Source organism: Etheostoma spectabile, chromosome 18, assembly GCF_008692095.1.
Source record: "Etheostoma spectabile isolate EspeVRDwgs_2016 chromosome 18, UIUC_Espe_1.0, whole genome shotgun sequence".
Lineage (NCBI taxonomy): Eukaryota > Metazoa > Chordata > Actinopteri > Perciformes > Percidae > Etheostoma > Etheostoma spectabile.
Genome location: NC_045750.1, coordinates 9,240,285 through 9,254,197, shown reverse-complemented (window position 1 = coordinate 9,254,197; position 13,913 = coordinate 9,240,285). Strand labels below are relative to the sequence as shown.

Sequence of the window (13,913 nt, the reverse complement as noted above, 5' to 3'; positions counted from 1 at the left end):
ATGGACCTACAATATTGTATTGCTAAAAGACTTAATTTTACCTAAGGACAATATGAACTAGAGGATCACCAGGTGTTGCTTGAGCTAGTGCTCTTTAGCAAAAATTGGTCCTTAATATTTTATTTATGTAGTGAATTTGGGGGTTTAGCGTTTTGGGGCAGGTAACATTCTGTAATACCTCTTTTCAGTATTTTTTAGACTCAATATTTTACAATTTGAATAATCTGCACATTTACCAATACGAAGATTAGCGTTTCTTTACCAAACATGCCTGGCGGTGTGGGAAAGGCTTTTAAACCCAATTTAGACCTTCATGGTGTGAACGAATGTATTATTATATAAGTATTATTGAACAGTTCAATAACTAATAAAATGTGAAAATTAATTAATTGATAGCATTTTTTGCTGTGTAAAGTGGTGCGTTTGGGGGACGCGTGATCTAAAAACCTCCTTGAAAATCTGTGAAATCCTAGCTTCGGATCTGAAGCAAATTGGATATGGGGGGGGGATATAACGTGACAGAAATTTGAGTCGTATAACGTCCTCCATACCTTCTTTTACGGTGGCCTGGAGGTCTTGTCCCAGCCTTGGATTGGGTAGACGGTTTGACGCGTCGGACTGGGGGCCCTCATATGTGGAGGCGGTCAGACCCCTGCTGAGCAGCACCCTCTGAGACAGAGCAGGCACAGGGCAGACCACCGGAGGACTCTGCGTGCAGATAATGATGAAGTCTTCCCTCTGGAGCCTCTTGTTGTGGGCTGCGCTGCTGCTGTCTGATGTTCTGGCCACATACCAGCTCAATGCGTGGGATCATCAGCTGATCGCCGCGCAGAGCCACGCACAAACCAGAAATAATGGCCGACCACCGTCCAGGACCCTGGACCCTGCAAGTAAGTTTTACTTATACTTGTATTCCAAATCCTTTATGAATACTTTCAGTTTTAGTTGGTACTTTATTACAGTGGTGGAAGCAGTGTGTTTTACTTAAGTAGCAGCAGTACAATAACACCAGTGGTGGAAAGTAATTAAGTAGCCTACATTTACAGTTCTGATTTAGGCTACTTGTATATTAGGCCACTTTAAACTTCCCTACATTTCATTGAGAGAAATTGTACTTTTTACTCTTCTAGTTTATTTGACAGCTGTGGTTACGGTTACTTTTCAAATTAAGAGTTTACTTTTTTAAGCATGTTAAACGCATTGCATAGATTTGGCTTGTGACCCCTAATAATAAGGCAGTATCTAGACCTGCCTCTTTTTTTCTACAAGGATATCGCGAGTTGTTAACAGTTCAATTTAACAACGTTAGGCCCAATTGGTAAAACTCTTCAACATTTAACAATATAAATATCAAATAGTTGAGAAAAGTCCAAAATATTAACACAAATTGGCATTGCATAACTTTTTGTTCTTCTTTCTTCTCCAATAATCATCTATCCATTAATCCAAGTTCAAGACATTAAAACTTCTTCACCCCTAAAAACACTATTACAAGTGAAAGTCCTGCATTAAAACTTAACTAAGTTTTATCAGCAAAGTAAAAAGTACTTGTTTATGCAGACAACTAGCCCATATCAGTGTTGTGTTATTTTACAATATATCAGATTCTAGGATTATTTGCTGTATGTGTAAGCATTATTTTAATGTCGTAGTTAGTCAGACTCATCGTTGGTTGTGTGTAAATTGGTATTTTGCAAAGTAACTAATAACTGCAATTGTCAAATCAATGTAGTGGAGTAAAAAGTACAATATTTTCCTCTCAAATGTAGAAGTAGGCTACCATAAACTGGAAGTGTTAAAGTAAATTACAAGTCCCTAAACACTGTACTCAAGTATAGTACTTGAGTAAATTACATTACATTTCACATCTGCTATGAGACTTGTTGAATTGAAGTTAGGATTTGTTTACATAAAAATAATGCTGACTGTTTTGTAATGTAAGGCATTTTAAAACATACTTTTGAAAATAAAATGTTATAGGCAAGACCTGGCCAAGCCAGAATAGTTATTTCCTCTTTCAAAAATGTAATCTGACCGGTAGTATAACAACAGGATTTTACACTTTCCTCAAACATAACGTGCATGCAATGTGAAGTTTCTGAATGGGTGTTTCACAAGTGTCATAGAACAGGATAATCCCAGCTTGTTGCAAACAACCCAGGTGGCTGAACTTACACTCATGCTTCAACTAATAATTTGTCTGTCTGTTGTTGTTATTGTATATTTCACTTTAACTTTACAATGTCAACTTACACACCTTTCCTGTACTTTCAACCTACTTATGTTCTCTATCACTTTTCCTTTCTGGTGGCCCTGTAGTTCACAGAAGTGATTACACGTATAGAGGAGGGTATCACTACCACAACCAGCCACCAAGGATCCCTCCACCGGTAGTGTATCGACCTATGCCTCTGTTTCCTCCAGTGACTTACCACAGGCCCTCAGTCCCCATGCCGCCCTATCACTACAGATACAAAGGGCCAGTTGCACCCCAAATGCACCACACATACAAAGGGCTGTCTCCACCAGTAGCCCACCATCCCCATCAAAGGCTCAAAGGCCAATTCCCTTATAAATCAAAAGGTCCATGTCCAATAAAGTCAGACCCAACAGTACCAACACCACCTGTGGTACACCTTCCTACCGTCCCTCCAACTCTACCAGAGCCAACAGTGCAGCCCACTCTGCCAGCAACTCCAGTAGCACCAGTGACAACCATCCTGCCAGTGGTGGTGACCACTGTGCTGCCGGTGGAGACCACGGCTCCTGTGACGCTACCGGTCAGTACCCAAAGCGGCTTCATCACCACCATCAGTCCTGTGGAGACAGGTAGAACATTACCAGTCAGGTTTGCTTTCCAACCCAAATCCTCAATGCTTTCCAGGTCAGACCTGTTTGCTTTCGCTCTGAGAAAGAATAGAAGCATGCAAACGTTACTTCAAGCAGATGTCATTTTAAAGGAATGTATAGACTTTTTAAGAGCGTGATGAGAAAATCGACACCACTCTCAAATCTGTCTGTTAAATGTAAAGCTAAAGCCAGCAGGCGCTTATCTTAGCTTAGCATAAAGACTGGAAACGAAGGAAACAAAAAAATCCATCTACCAGCTCCTGCAATGCTAAATAATCAACACTTAATCTAGAAAAAATGAATGAGTCTTTGTTCTAAGTTAAGCTAAGCGGCTGCTGGCTGTAGCTTCATATTTAGGCCTACTGTACAGACATGACAGTGGTGTGAATCTTTTCATTTAATAACAAATAAGTGCATTTCCCTAAATGACAAACTATTCCTTTAAAGCAGATGTCATATTATTTAAAAGTAATATAATTGAATGTGAATGTGTTTTAGTGGTAGGAGACAAAATAAGTAGCTTTCTAAACAGACTTTTCACATTATTCATCATTTCTGAATTGATGAGATGTGGACAAAGATTAAGATGTCTGGAAACTAAAAGCTAAAAAAAAACAAAAAAAAACAGGCCAATTTGAAACATGCATTTGACGTTTAAAATGAGACAAAGCTAATGCTCATTTTTGTAATTAAAATATTTTTGATTTGAAAAAGCAGAGAGGATCTTACACTGAACTGCAGAAGTGTATTTTAGTATATGTGTATGTGATTGGACAGGCAGGGCTCCTAACACTGTCTCTATCTTTAGATGTGATTTCACTTTTTATATGTGGACATCATCATCCTTTTCATTCAGGGAATTGAGATAAAAGGATAAGTCCGATGATTCGTCTATGATGGAGTGTTGAAACACTGAAATGATATGTGTTTTATGACATACTATATCATTTTGCCACGACCAAAAGCTTTTATTTTTACCACTGCAGCGATGCACAACAGTTTCCTTTTGGTTACCATAGGAACGTGTGTTGTGTATCCCGAAGTGTTCTGTGTTTTGTTCTCGCTGTGACAGTTTAACCAACAAGCTTGGATGTTTGTCTGAATAATGAACTGGGTTATTTTGAGTATGAAATGGACTTAATCGTGCCATGGTTTGATTGATCACCAGAGACAGATTCTCAGTGTAGGAGCCGTACCCTGGACCTGGTCTTTATCATTGACAGTTCTCGCAGCGTGCGTCCTGGGGAGTTTGAGAAGGTGAAGATTTTCCTGGCTGACATGGTCGACACGTTGGACATTGGCTCGGACGCCACCAGAGTGGCTGTGGTTAACTACGCCAGCACGGTCAAGATCGAGTTCCTCCTCAAAAGCCACTTCAACAAACCCGACATGAAGAAAGCCATCTCCCGCATCGGGCCCTTGGCAGCCGGCACCATGACGGGCCTCGCCATCAAGACCGCAGTGAATGAAGCCTTCACTGAGGAGTCTGGAGCCCGGCCTCGCTCCAGGAAAGTCACCAAAGTAGCCATCATTGTGACAGATGGGAGACCACAGGACCAGGTGGAGGAGGTGTCTGCTGCAGCTCGGGCTTCAGGCATTGAGATCTACGCTGTCGGGGTAGACCGAGCTGACATGCGCTCCCTGCAGCTGATGGCCAGCATCCCTCTGGAGGACCATGTCTTCTATGTGGAGACCTACGGCGTGATCGAGAAGCTCACCTCAAAGTTCAAGGAGACACTGTGCGGTAGGACAAAGAGACCCGTGAGGCCTTTTTTCCAGCATTAACCCTGGTTCTAGTTCCTCTGTAAGGGGCACCTACAGTCTACAGGGGGTTTTGTTGCAAATTATTGATCATGTACTGTGTTAATGGTGAATTTAAATTCATGAGGAAAAATACCAGATCCTCTCAACCCCCACATGGACTGCAGATGTCGGCACTAGAACCTGCTTGTAGTTGCCAAGTTAAACCAGTGGAAAGTATTTGGACTGTGCAGCCCTGAACTTTCAACTTCATTTTAAGCAAAACATTGTACATGGTGATTGTTAGTAATGTGTTTTGCGATCAAAGCCTCATTATGTTGCTTTGATGCTTTGAGTTTATCCCCTTTTATTTGAAACGATTTAAACGCACAGTAGGCTAGAACCTCATTTTTTCAAACCAATCTGGAAAATATGGCATCCAAACTAATACAATTATAACTGAAATACACTTAAATAATAACACATGCATAGACTTTATTCTTTATATGGTTTGGCTTTCTTCTGACATAAAACAACCTACATATTATACACTTGTCTACATGCATAGCATTCTAAAAAGCACTCTTTGTTGCTGGTGAAATGTGTGAAAATGTCAATTATCTGAGGCAATTCACTGATCACAATGATGTATTTGAATAGCTTGATTTTGATCCACTACTGTACACAAACTTCAAAGATTTTGGACAAATGAGGTTCTCCTATGTTTGTTTCTTTCCATGTTGCTGTCTGTTGTTTGTCTTGTCCCCCTGGTACTTATGAGATAATTTGTCCATGTAACTGTCATTACTGTTGAACTTCAGGGTTCTGTGATTTTACCTGTGTTGTCCAACACACAGTGAAGCTAAGCAGTTCGCAAATGACCTTGGCTGAGATGTGGTGAAGGTGTATGAACAAAGTTTTCCACCACAAGCGACATGTGGTCAAGTACAAACACAATAGAACTTTTGAACTCATACAAAAATATACAATATACAACAAAATATATTTTATAAATTGAATTAGAAATAACTGATTTTATTCCTTTTCGTCAACATTAGAAAGAGATGCTAATAACCATCAATTGATTTAGGGGATTTTTGCAGCCATCTTACTTACTTATCACAAACTGCCTACCTTTAGTTGACTGTGTGCTACCACATGAAACTGTACCTATGCTGCCATCTTGACAGCGCCATCGCTTAACCTCGGCTTATTCCAGGTCTGGACCCCTGTGCCATGGGACATGACTGCCAACACATATGTGTCAACAGCAATGCCTCTTATTACTGCCAGTGCCGGAAAGATTTTATCTTGAATGCGGACAAGAAAACATGTTCCCAGAAACGTAAGAACATACTGTGTGGATTCCTGCAGCAAATGTGACTTTTTACTCTGTTATTAATGCTGCTAAAAGTATGTGTAAAAGTTTTCAAAGCAATATGTTTGGCCTATAAGCAGGCCTTCACAACATCACAACCAACTGGTGCATAATTCCTGACTATACAATTCCCTGTTGGCTGTAGCATTTGTTGGACAATTATCGGGTAATATTATAGAATTGATTCACTAGTACTGTATTATTGTTGTGGCAAAATGGCAATGGTAAATTAATATTGTAGAATATTTTTGGAAAGTGTACGGTCAAGCTTTGGTTTGTTCTTGAACAGCAGCCCAGTTGGAAAAAGTCGAGTGGGTGGCACTGTGTGTGGTTTTCCACTCTCTACATGATCTGTCAGACTTATGTGAAATTTGCTTTCTCCCGGCAAAGAGATGAAGGCGGCGGTGGTGGTGGAGGATCCCTGTAAATGTGAAGCCAGACTGGCTTTCCAGAAGCAGACACAGGCTGCCATCCAGCAGCTCACAGCCAAGCATATCCTTCCTGTTGTTTCAGATGGAAGACATTTTATTATAAACAGCACAATTCGCTAAGGTGAAAGCTGATTCTTTCCACCTGCTGGCGATGTTATTGATATGTAATGTAACAGTGTGTCTTGTCTATGTTTTCATTTCGTTTCATTTCATTGTGCCTGTAAATGTGTTTGAAAATGAGTTTCCTTAACGGATCTCACTAGCCGATGTGTCTGGGAGAATCGAGCGTCTGGAGATCATGGTGGGCCGTGCTTAAAGCTGGACACAACGGTAAGAGTGCACAGGCGAGTTGTAGTAAAAGCCGCCCACCCACCACACAGTTTGACCTTTTTGTTTTTATTACTTTCTGCAGAGACGGTTCGCTGGTTTACTTCCTGGACATGGACATGTGCTTCCTGTCATCCACCCTCCCACAACTACTGTATGGACTTCAACCACAGAAGGAGTGAAGCTGTGATTCATAAACGAATATCCCTCAAGTTGCTGACTGTAACAATATCCGCATTTGAATGTGTGCTTGTCGTTAATGCAATATTTTTTAAACTGCAGTTAAAGCTACTTTAAGCTACTTACACTATTTCTTCTAAACACCTATGATCATAGTATAACGTATGTTAAACAAGTGTTATTTCTATGGTTTCTTCTGTATTGTTTTTATGTGTCCTGTTTGTACAAAGTTGCATATTGTGTATATATTAGTTATAATGAAATATCAAAATGTATTTACTTAGATAACAATTTTGATAGACACGTCTTTATGTTTCAAAGCATTCAACCAGTAAAATGTTTAATACTTAACATATTTTTGCATATTTTCTTTATTATAGCCTCTCTATGACAACAATTTTACTGTCAAAAGTTTTTTTGTTGTATCATGAGTTATAGAATTGTTCATCTTCTGTATCTGTGAATGTTATGAGATGACATTTCATGTTTGCTAAGAATTATAAATGTAACCATGCAAACACATTGGACAATAAAATAATCCCAAAGGAGGTAGTTGTGCACACTGTTGTCTTTTTGAGCTCTTAATGACGATATTATGTGTGAAATCACACTTTCTAACAAAATCTACTGGGGCTAGAAAAGGCTGAACAGCGAAACTGTAACTCTGGATTACATGGATGCACCAAGCCTTGAGAATTCATTGTGCAAAGAGATTTCAATCCATTGTTGGAATGGCAGAGTCCACCACTAACAGTGAAAACTACCAGTTCTATGTAGAAAGGTAATGACAAATTAATTGAATGGATAATGCTTAAAAAAGTGCTGACCAGAAATACTAAAAAATGTGGCTTAGTTTCATTATCAAATTTCCTTATAATACATGAACTACTAATAAGCGTACACTTTTGAGTTTTAGTATTTCTGTTTTTATATTCAAATTTACTTAATACATTCCCTTCATAAAAAATATATAATTAAGATGAATCCCACATTGTGTCTTTATGAAACCTTTATGAAGATAAAGGTTCATTCTGTATAAAGTATTTGGCAGGGTCAACCTGTCGCTCTAAAATCTGTTTTTAGTGGACACAAAGGAGGCATTATATAACAGTCTATCTTATATAACTGTACATTTCAATGGCATATATGTATTTCTGTGTCAATATAGAAAGGTAAACATGACGGTTGAGCTCTGACATCTCTATTAACAATGTGTTAGAATTTACTCTGGCTTCACAAAAGTGTCAGAGGAAGATCACTTCCTAACCCTAAACCCTACGTACAAAATAAAGAGTCTAAGATGCAACCACGACTGAGCGGAGCTGGTAATTTGACCAATCTCAGTTTATAAAAAAAATTCAGAGGACTTTCCAAAACCACCATTTGTTTTCTACTCTGTCATCACCATCATCTCTGTTTTACGCCTTTAGGGGTGCCAGAAAAAAAAACAGACAGGGGTCATCATGTAACCTCTGGAATGAGTTGGCGTGTTTGCCTGAAACAGCGCTGACAACAGAGCTTCTCTGTCTGCTCTGTCTGTGCGAGGTAGAGAGTCAACACGCCAACGTTTACCTTGAGTCTGGTTTGGATCCTATCCCTCCTTTCTTTAACCAGACAGCTGTTTTTGTGTTTGTTCGCTATTTCAGTGGCTTTCATGGTTGCCACACACACGGGAAGGTGAGCCCACCGGTGTTTAAGTGGAACAAGATGAATGGGACTCACACACCTCTGAGAAGTGGAAAAGACATAAAGACATAACGTTTGGTGCAATGGGTCCCTGGTCAGAAGCTTTTAGTGAGACAAGTTGAGGTTAAACTTGAACTTGAAGAATTTAACAGTCTTCTGTTTCATTGATAATTTTGATTTTGTAAGGGTCACAAAGGGCAGGTTTTTCCCCCTGTAACCTTATAATAATAAACCATCGATAACAATCCTCACAAATAGTAATGGTCATTCTTGCCAAAAGTTAGATGAGAAGATTGATACTCTAATGTTTAATGAAGATAAATACTTATGATATGATGATACTAACACTGAGGTAGAACATTGCTAATAATAACAAGTAAAACATTATAATTAAATGGACAACAGGAAGTCAACAAAATAAAGTCCAACTGTGTTTGGTAAAACAAATCAAGTATATATTTTACTGCATTAATGTGGATGTAAACATGAGCGTCAAAGAAACCTGTCCCTGTAAACTTGAAATAATTGTACTCAAAATATCGTGTTCTTTTAAACTGCCTTTTAATTCCCTCGTTTGTTTGTAGTTTGTTTCACTTGCAAATAATAAATTAATGTTTTTTGTTAAGAGAATAAGTTTGTCTCCAGAGAAAAATAGGCACCTGACAAAAAACAGACTTTAAAATATTTGAAATATTCTGTACCAGCTGTTTTTATTTTTAGTACGAGTTCATTCCTGACCTTGGAAAAAGTACTGTAATTAACAACTCCAGCTGCTGAAGAAAGTGTGGTTGAAAGCTTTGGCAAAAGCTAGTGAGTGGACCTTGAGGTAAGATGTTCTTTGTCAAATCCATTTTATGTGCATCTTGATCTTGTTTTGTTTTCCTGCCATATCCGACCTCAAATGTAGCAGGAATTACCTCCTTAGTACAAACATAACTGCATTTTTTTTTTTTTTTTTTTTTAAATGAACTGTGGGTGTACCAAACTGAAATAGATGCTATAGTCTTTGGTTGAACTGACAGTAGGCTAGTGAACTGTAATGCTAAAAATGCAGTGTGGTGGTGCTGTGTGCCTGTCAGTGTTGATGAGGAGTGTGTGTGTGATGGATGTGTGTCCTGGTTCTGCCAGACCAAAGTGGACTTTGATACTTTGTGTTAATTCTCTCAGCAAACAGCAACATTTAGGGCGCAAGAAGAAGTGCCAGCTCCCCGGGCTGCTAAACATAACAGTCTGTCCAGGTTATCCTTGCCAAAATAAACCTTTAAAGACTTTCCATAGCTGCATGGAGTTTTAGGTGGCCTCAAATAAACAAATCTGACCTCTAATGATGAACACAGTGCAACCAGGTAATCCTGTCTCATTTGTATTCAGAAAAAAAGCACTTGAGTCTTGGTATTTAATGAATTCTGAGATGTGTACTTTCTCATCTCATTCATGGTTTGGCTGTTTTGGGATGCTTAAACCCCTTGATTCATGTGATGTAATGGCATACAGCTTACTTTCTTGCTTAATTTCCAGGTTGGTGTTATTGCAATTTTTCTGGCAGTGTCAACAACCAAGCCTACACATCCTCGTCCTCTGGGTCAAACCGGTCTCCGTTTGATCCGTTTCAACTGGTTTACACAGTCTGGAGATAAATGGGCCGCAACAGGGAAGTGCACGGGTACTGAGCGACCTCTGCTTCCTTAGGGTGTCATTCTTCACCAGGACAGTTGACTTCTTCCCCTGGGATATCGTTTAAGAATTTCTCACGAGTTTGCTTATGGGTTGCCTCTTTGTTGCGTTTACTGCAGCGAGTGTCCACACTGTTCTGAGACTGGTGTGTCAGATGTTTGAGTCTCTTATCACATCCTTTGCTTTAAACACACTCAGTTTTGATCCTTTACAGTCTCTAAAATGTGTATTTCTTCTGTATTGAGTACTTTTACTTTTACATTTTCCTGATGCTACTTACATACTTTTACTCAAGTACCATTTTCAATGCGGGAACTTTACTTGTAACAAAATATTTTTACTGTGTGGTATTAGTAGTTTTACTAAAGTAAAGCATTTGAATACTTCTTCCACCTCTGTTTACAAAATTGAATTTGAACTTGCACAGGTGGCTTCACTGCCCTGTTTTAATGAGATTTGAGTCAAGTCTGCCACCTGCTGTTGCAAAAAAACTCTAACCTTTTACACGTTATAAATCAGCTACACACTTCAGTCTGCATTTTATTCACATTATTTGGCTGTCTAACATGAAATAATACTGAGATACATGAGGATACTAGTTTATAATAATAATAATAATAATAATAATAATAATAATAATAAAATGATGTCTACTAGGGACAAGTGTCGTAAATTAGCTTCAACTAAAAACATTATGATATACATCAGATGACTGTTTAAGCTTATCTATGTTTTTTTGTATATGTCCCTATCTGAATAAACTTTAGTAATAATAATAATAATAATATTAATAATAATAATAATAATAACTTTAATATAAGTACAATCAAAGGGATAACTAAGCAATATGAGATGCCATTGAAAAACAGTGTTTACGCATGTTAACAAACCACGTCTGATTGGACGGACTCTTGAGTGACGTCACATCCGCAGTTGGAAAAAAAACACATCAAACCATGGAGGAAGATAATAATCCCCAAATACTTGAATATGCTCACTCTGAGTTTAAAAGACGTAATTATAAACGTGCAGAAGAAATGTACTCAAAGTTTATCTCTTCCTGCTTACAGTCCAGGTACTGTTTGTTCATTTTTGGAGATGTAAAACTAGCCAACAGTTAGCCACTGTGGCTAGTCAAGTAACCACCAAATTCTGTGACCCGGCTATTGCTAACTGTTAGCTAAGGCTAAGTCTGTTTCTCTCTCTCTTCGGTGTCATTTTATTGCAACGGTGGTGCCATATGATGTTTCCACAGGGAATGTGAAGCCAGTGACTTGGCCATTGCTTATAACAACCGCGGGCAGATAAAGTACCTCCGGGTGGATTTTCATGAAGCAGTGGAGGACTACACCTCCGCTATACAGACTGACAGCCGGTTTGAAACACCTTTCTACAACAGAGGACTCATTCACTATAGACTAGGTAAGCGCCATAGACTGTATATGATTAATATACAGTCTATGGTAAGGACACACAGCAGACAGCTGTCATCGTCAAGCCTGACAGAACAAACTGAGTAACTTCCGGTCTCCTTTAAAATAAATGTCAAATTTATGATGTTCCAATATTTTTTCCCTTTTGTTTCGTTTGAAAAAAGTCGAAAGTGAAACAAATATATAATAATGGAGTTAAACATACAAAATCCATGCCAGACAACTTGTATGTATAAATGTAAGAAATTACAAGAAAATAAGAAAATATATATTTTTTTAAAGAAAATAAACCATACAGATGCTGGTGTGCAGATGTTTGATCAGCATGAAAATTATTTTAACGACATGCTGGCCTATGACAGCCACCAGATCTCAAACCAGTTTAGCACCTATGAGGGATTTTGGACAAGTATATTAGACAGTAGGGGTGTGCAAAAAAAATAGATTCACATTGGTATCGCGATTCAAACTCTACAGATTCAAAATGGATTCATAGAATTCCAATTTTTTCGGGGGGGAAAAGTATCTACATTTGCATGCTCAAATAAACCAATATCAAACCGTGACATTTTCTGAATCGTGCACCCCTGTTAGACAGTGCTCTCCACCAGCATGACCATCACACCAAATGAGGGAATATGTTTTAAAGAGTGGTGACGTTGGCACACTGAACATCTGATGTGGTGTGCACATTTAAACATTGGATCCAGTGGCACCGTTCCAACATTTTATTGTAGTCAATGTAGTAAAATGGTTAACACTTTGATGATGGTTGGTGGATGGTGGATGATTTTGTCCCAACAAAGGTATACATAAAGAATGTTACAGATCGGAATAGCATTAAACAAATAAAAAAATTAGAGTTAACTCATCTTGACTCATTAATGCATCTACAATCTGTCCATGCAATGATGCAGGAGGTGTTTATCCCTTCAGTAGGGTTGTAGACTCCATGACAAAGATCATTGAAGCTGTTTTGTTGGCTCATGATGGCCCAGCGCCTTATCAAGACACATGCTGCTGTTATATCCTTTAATTTGTCACCTATCTGTAAATGTAATGGATAGTAGTTCAGTTTAGTACAGTTTAATTTTTATCAAATTCAAATTTGGACAGTACGACGACTGTAAAAACACATCAAGTTCCTCAAAAATCAGGATTTATTAATACGATTGCAGTGGAGATAAAAGAAGTAGCCTGCACTGGGTATCTGTAACAGTGATCTTGGGTTACATTGTAAGTGTAAATGTAAAAGTGCTGTATTTATATAGCGCTTTTCTAGTCTTAACGACTACTCAAAGCGCTTTTTACATCATACAGGAAACATTCACCATTCACACACATTCATAGACTGTGGCCGAGGCTGCCGTACAAGGTGCCACCTGCTCATCAGATAAACACTCACACACATTCACACTCCGATGCACAGCACCGGGGGCAACTCGGGGTTCAGTGTCTTGCCCAAGGACACTTCGACATTAAAGTGTTGATATTGCCTTATTACTGTCTGAAAGGTCTAGATAAGATTGCCAACCTTTCTATTAGAAAAAAACTCCTATGATCCTCCTTTTGCTGTGACACTAGATACTAAGATTAGTAATACAATCAATGGAAAACACATGGTACTGGCTCAGTGAACCAAGATCCAAGCTAAGCTTCCTGTTTGGCTTTTTTGGCACAATGCTACATTTTCATCCAAATGCATACTGGTGTCACTGGTGTTGTTCCTTCAGTTAACCAGCTGTCATTTGATATAGATCAGAGATGTGTGGAGTCAGTTTGATGTATTCTTCTTTACGACACTAGATGGAGCTGTGTATTCTCTGATAGCGTGCTCATGCTGCGCAGAAAATAAAACTGCTGACTCCTAACAAGCCAGTTTGGCAGTACATTACAAATCATAAACTTATTATGTATGTTAAATTTTTTATTACCTTACAGGTTTTTTCGACGATGCCAAGAGGGACTTCCACCAAGCATTACAGCTCAATCCGGGTTTTGAAGATGCCAAAGTGAGCCTGCAACAGACTCTTCTGGACCAGCAGCACAAGATAAACAGGGGATACTGACAGCTTCATAAACTATAGAGAACATATTTTATATATTCTGAAATCTGGTGAATAAAGAAAAGATGTATTTTCTCTCATTAGTTGTCCTTTTACTTTAATTTATGCACAGCTGTCATACAACAAATGAAGAAGTCATTATTTGATC

General features: G+C 38.6%; 2 protein-coding genes across 7 annotated transcripts; both read left to right on the top strand.

Moving 5' to 3' along the window:
* Positions 1-523: 523 nt before the first annotated feature.
* On the top strand, positions 524-7,466 carry matn3a (matrilin 3a). Of its 6 annotated transcripts, XM_032542941.1 has the most exons (7): positions 524-890; positions 2,320-2,829; positions 4,019-4,594; positions 5,810-5,935; positions 6,359-6,460; positions 6,660-6,729; positions 6,812-7,466. In XM_032542941.1, exons 1-6 carry the CDS (start codon positions 722-724, stop codon positions 6,713-6,715), a joined length of 1,539 nt encoding a protein of 512 aa, XP_032398832.1. In that variant the 5' UTR covers positions 524-721; the 3' UTR covers positions 6,716-6,729; positions 6,812-7,466. The 6 variants fall into 6 exon arrangements, with proteins under 6 accessions (XP_032398832.1, XP_032398835.1, XP_032398833.1 ...); XM_032542944.1 differs by lacking the exon at positions 4,019-4,594; XM_032542942.1 differs by lacking the exon at positions 5,810-5,935.
* A 3,718-nt stretch (positions 7,467-11,184) lies between these two features.
* ttc32 (tetratricopeptide repeat domain 32) lies at positions 11,185-13,845 on the top strand. The gene is made up of 3 exons (XM_032542949.1): positions 11,185-11,341; positions 11,522-11,688; positions 13,641-13,845. The coding sequence occupies exons 1-3, from the start codon at positions 11,223-11,225 to the stop codon at positions 13,766-13,768; spliced, it is 414 nt and encodes a 137-aa protein (XP_032398840.1). The 5' UTR covers positions 11,185-11,222; the 3' UTR covers positions 13,769-13,845.
* The last annotated feature ends 68 nt before the right edge of the window (positions 13,846-13,913 follow it).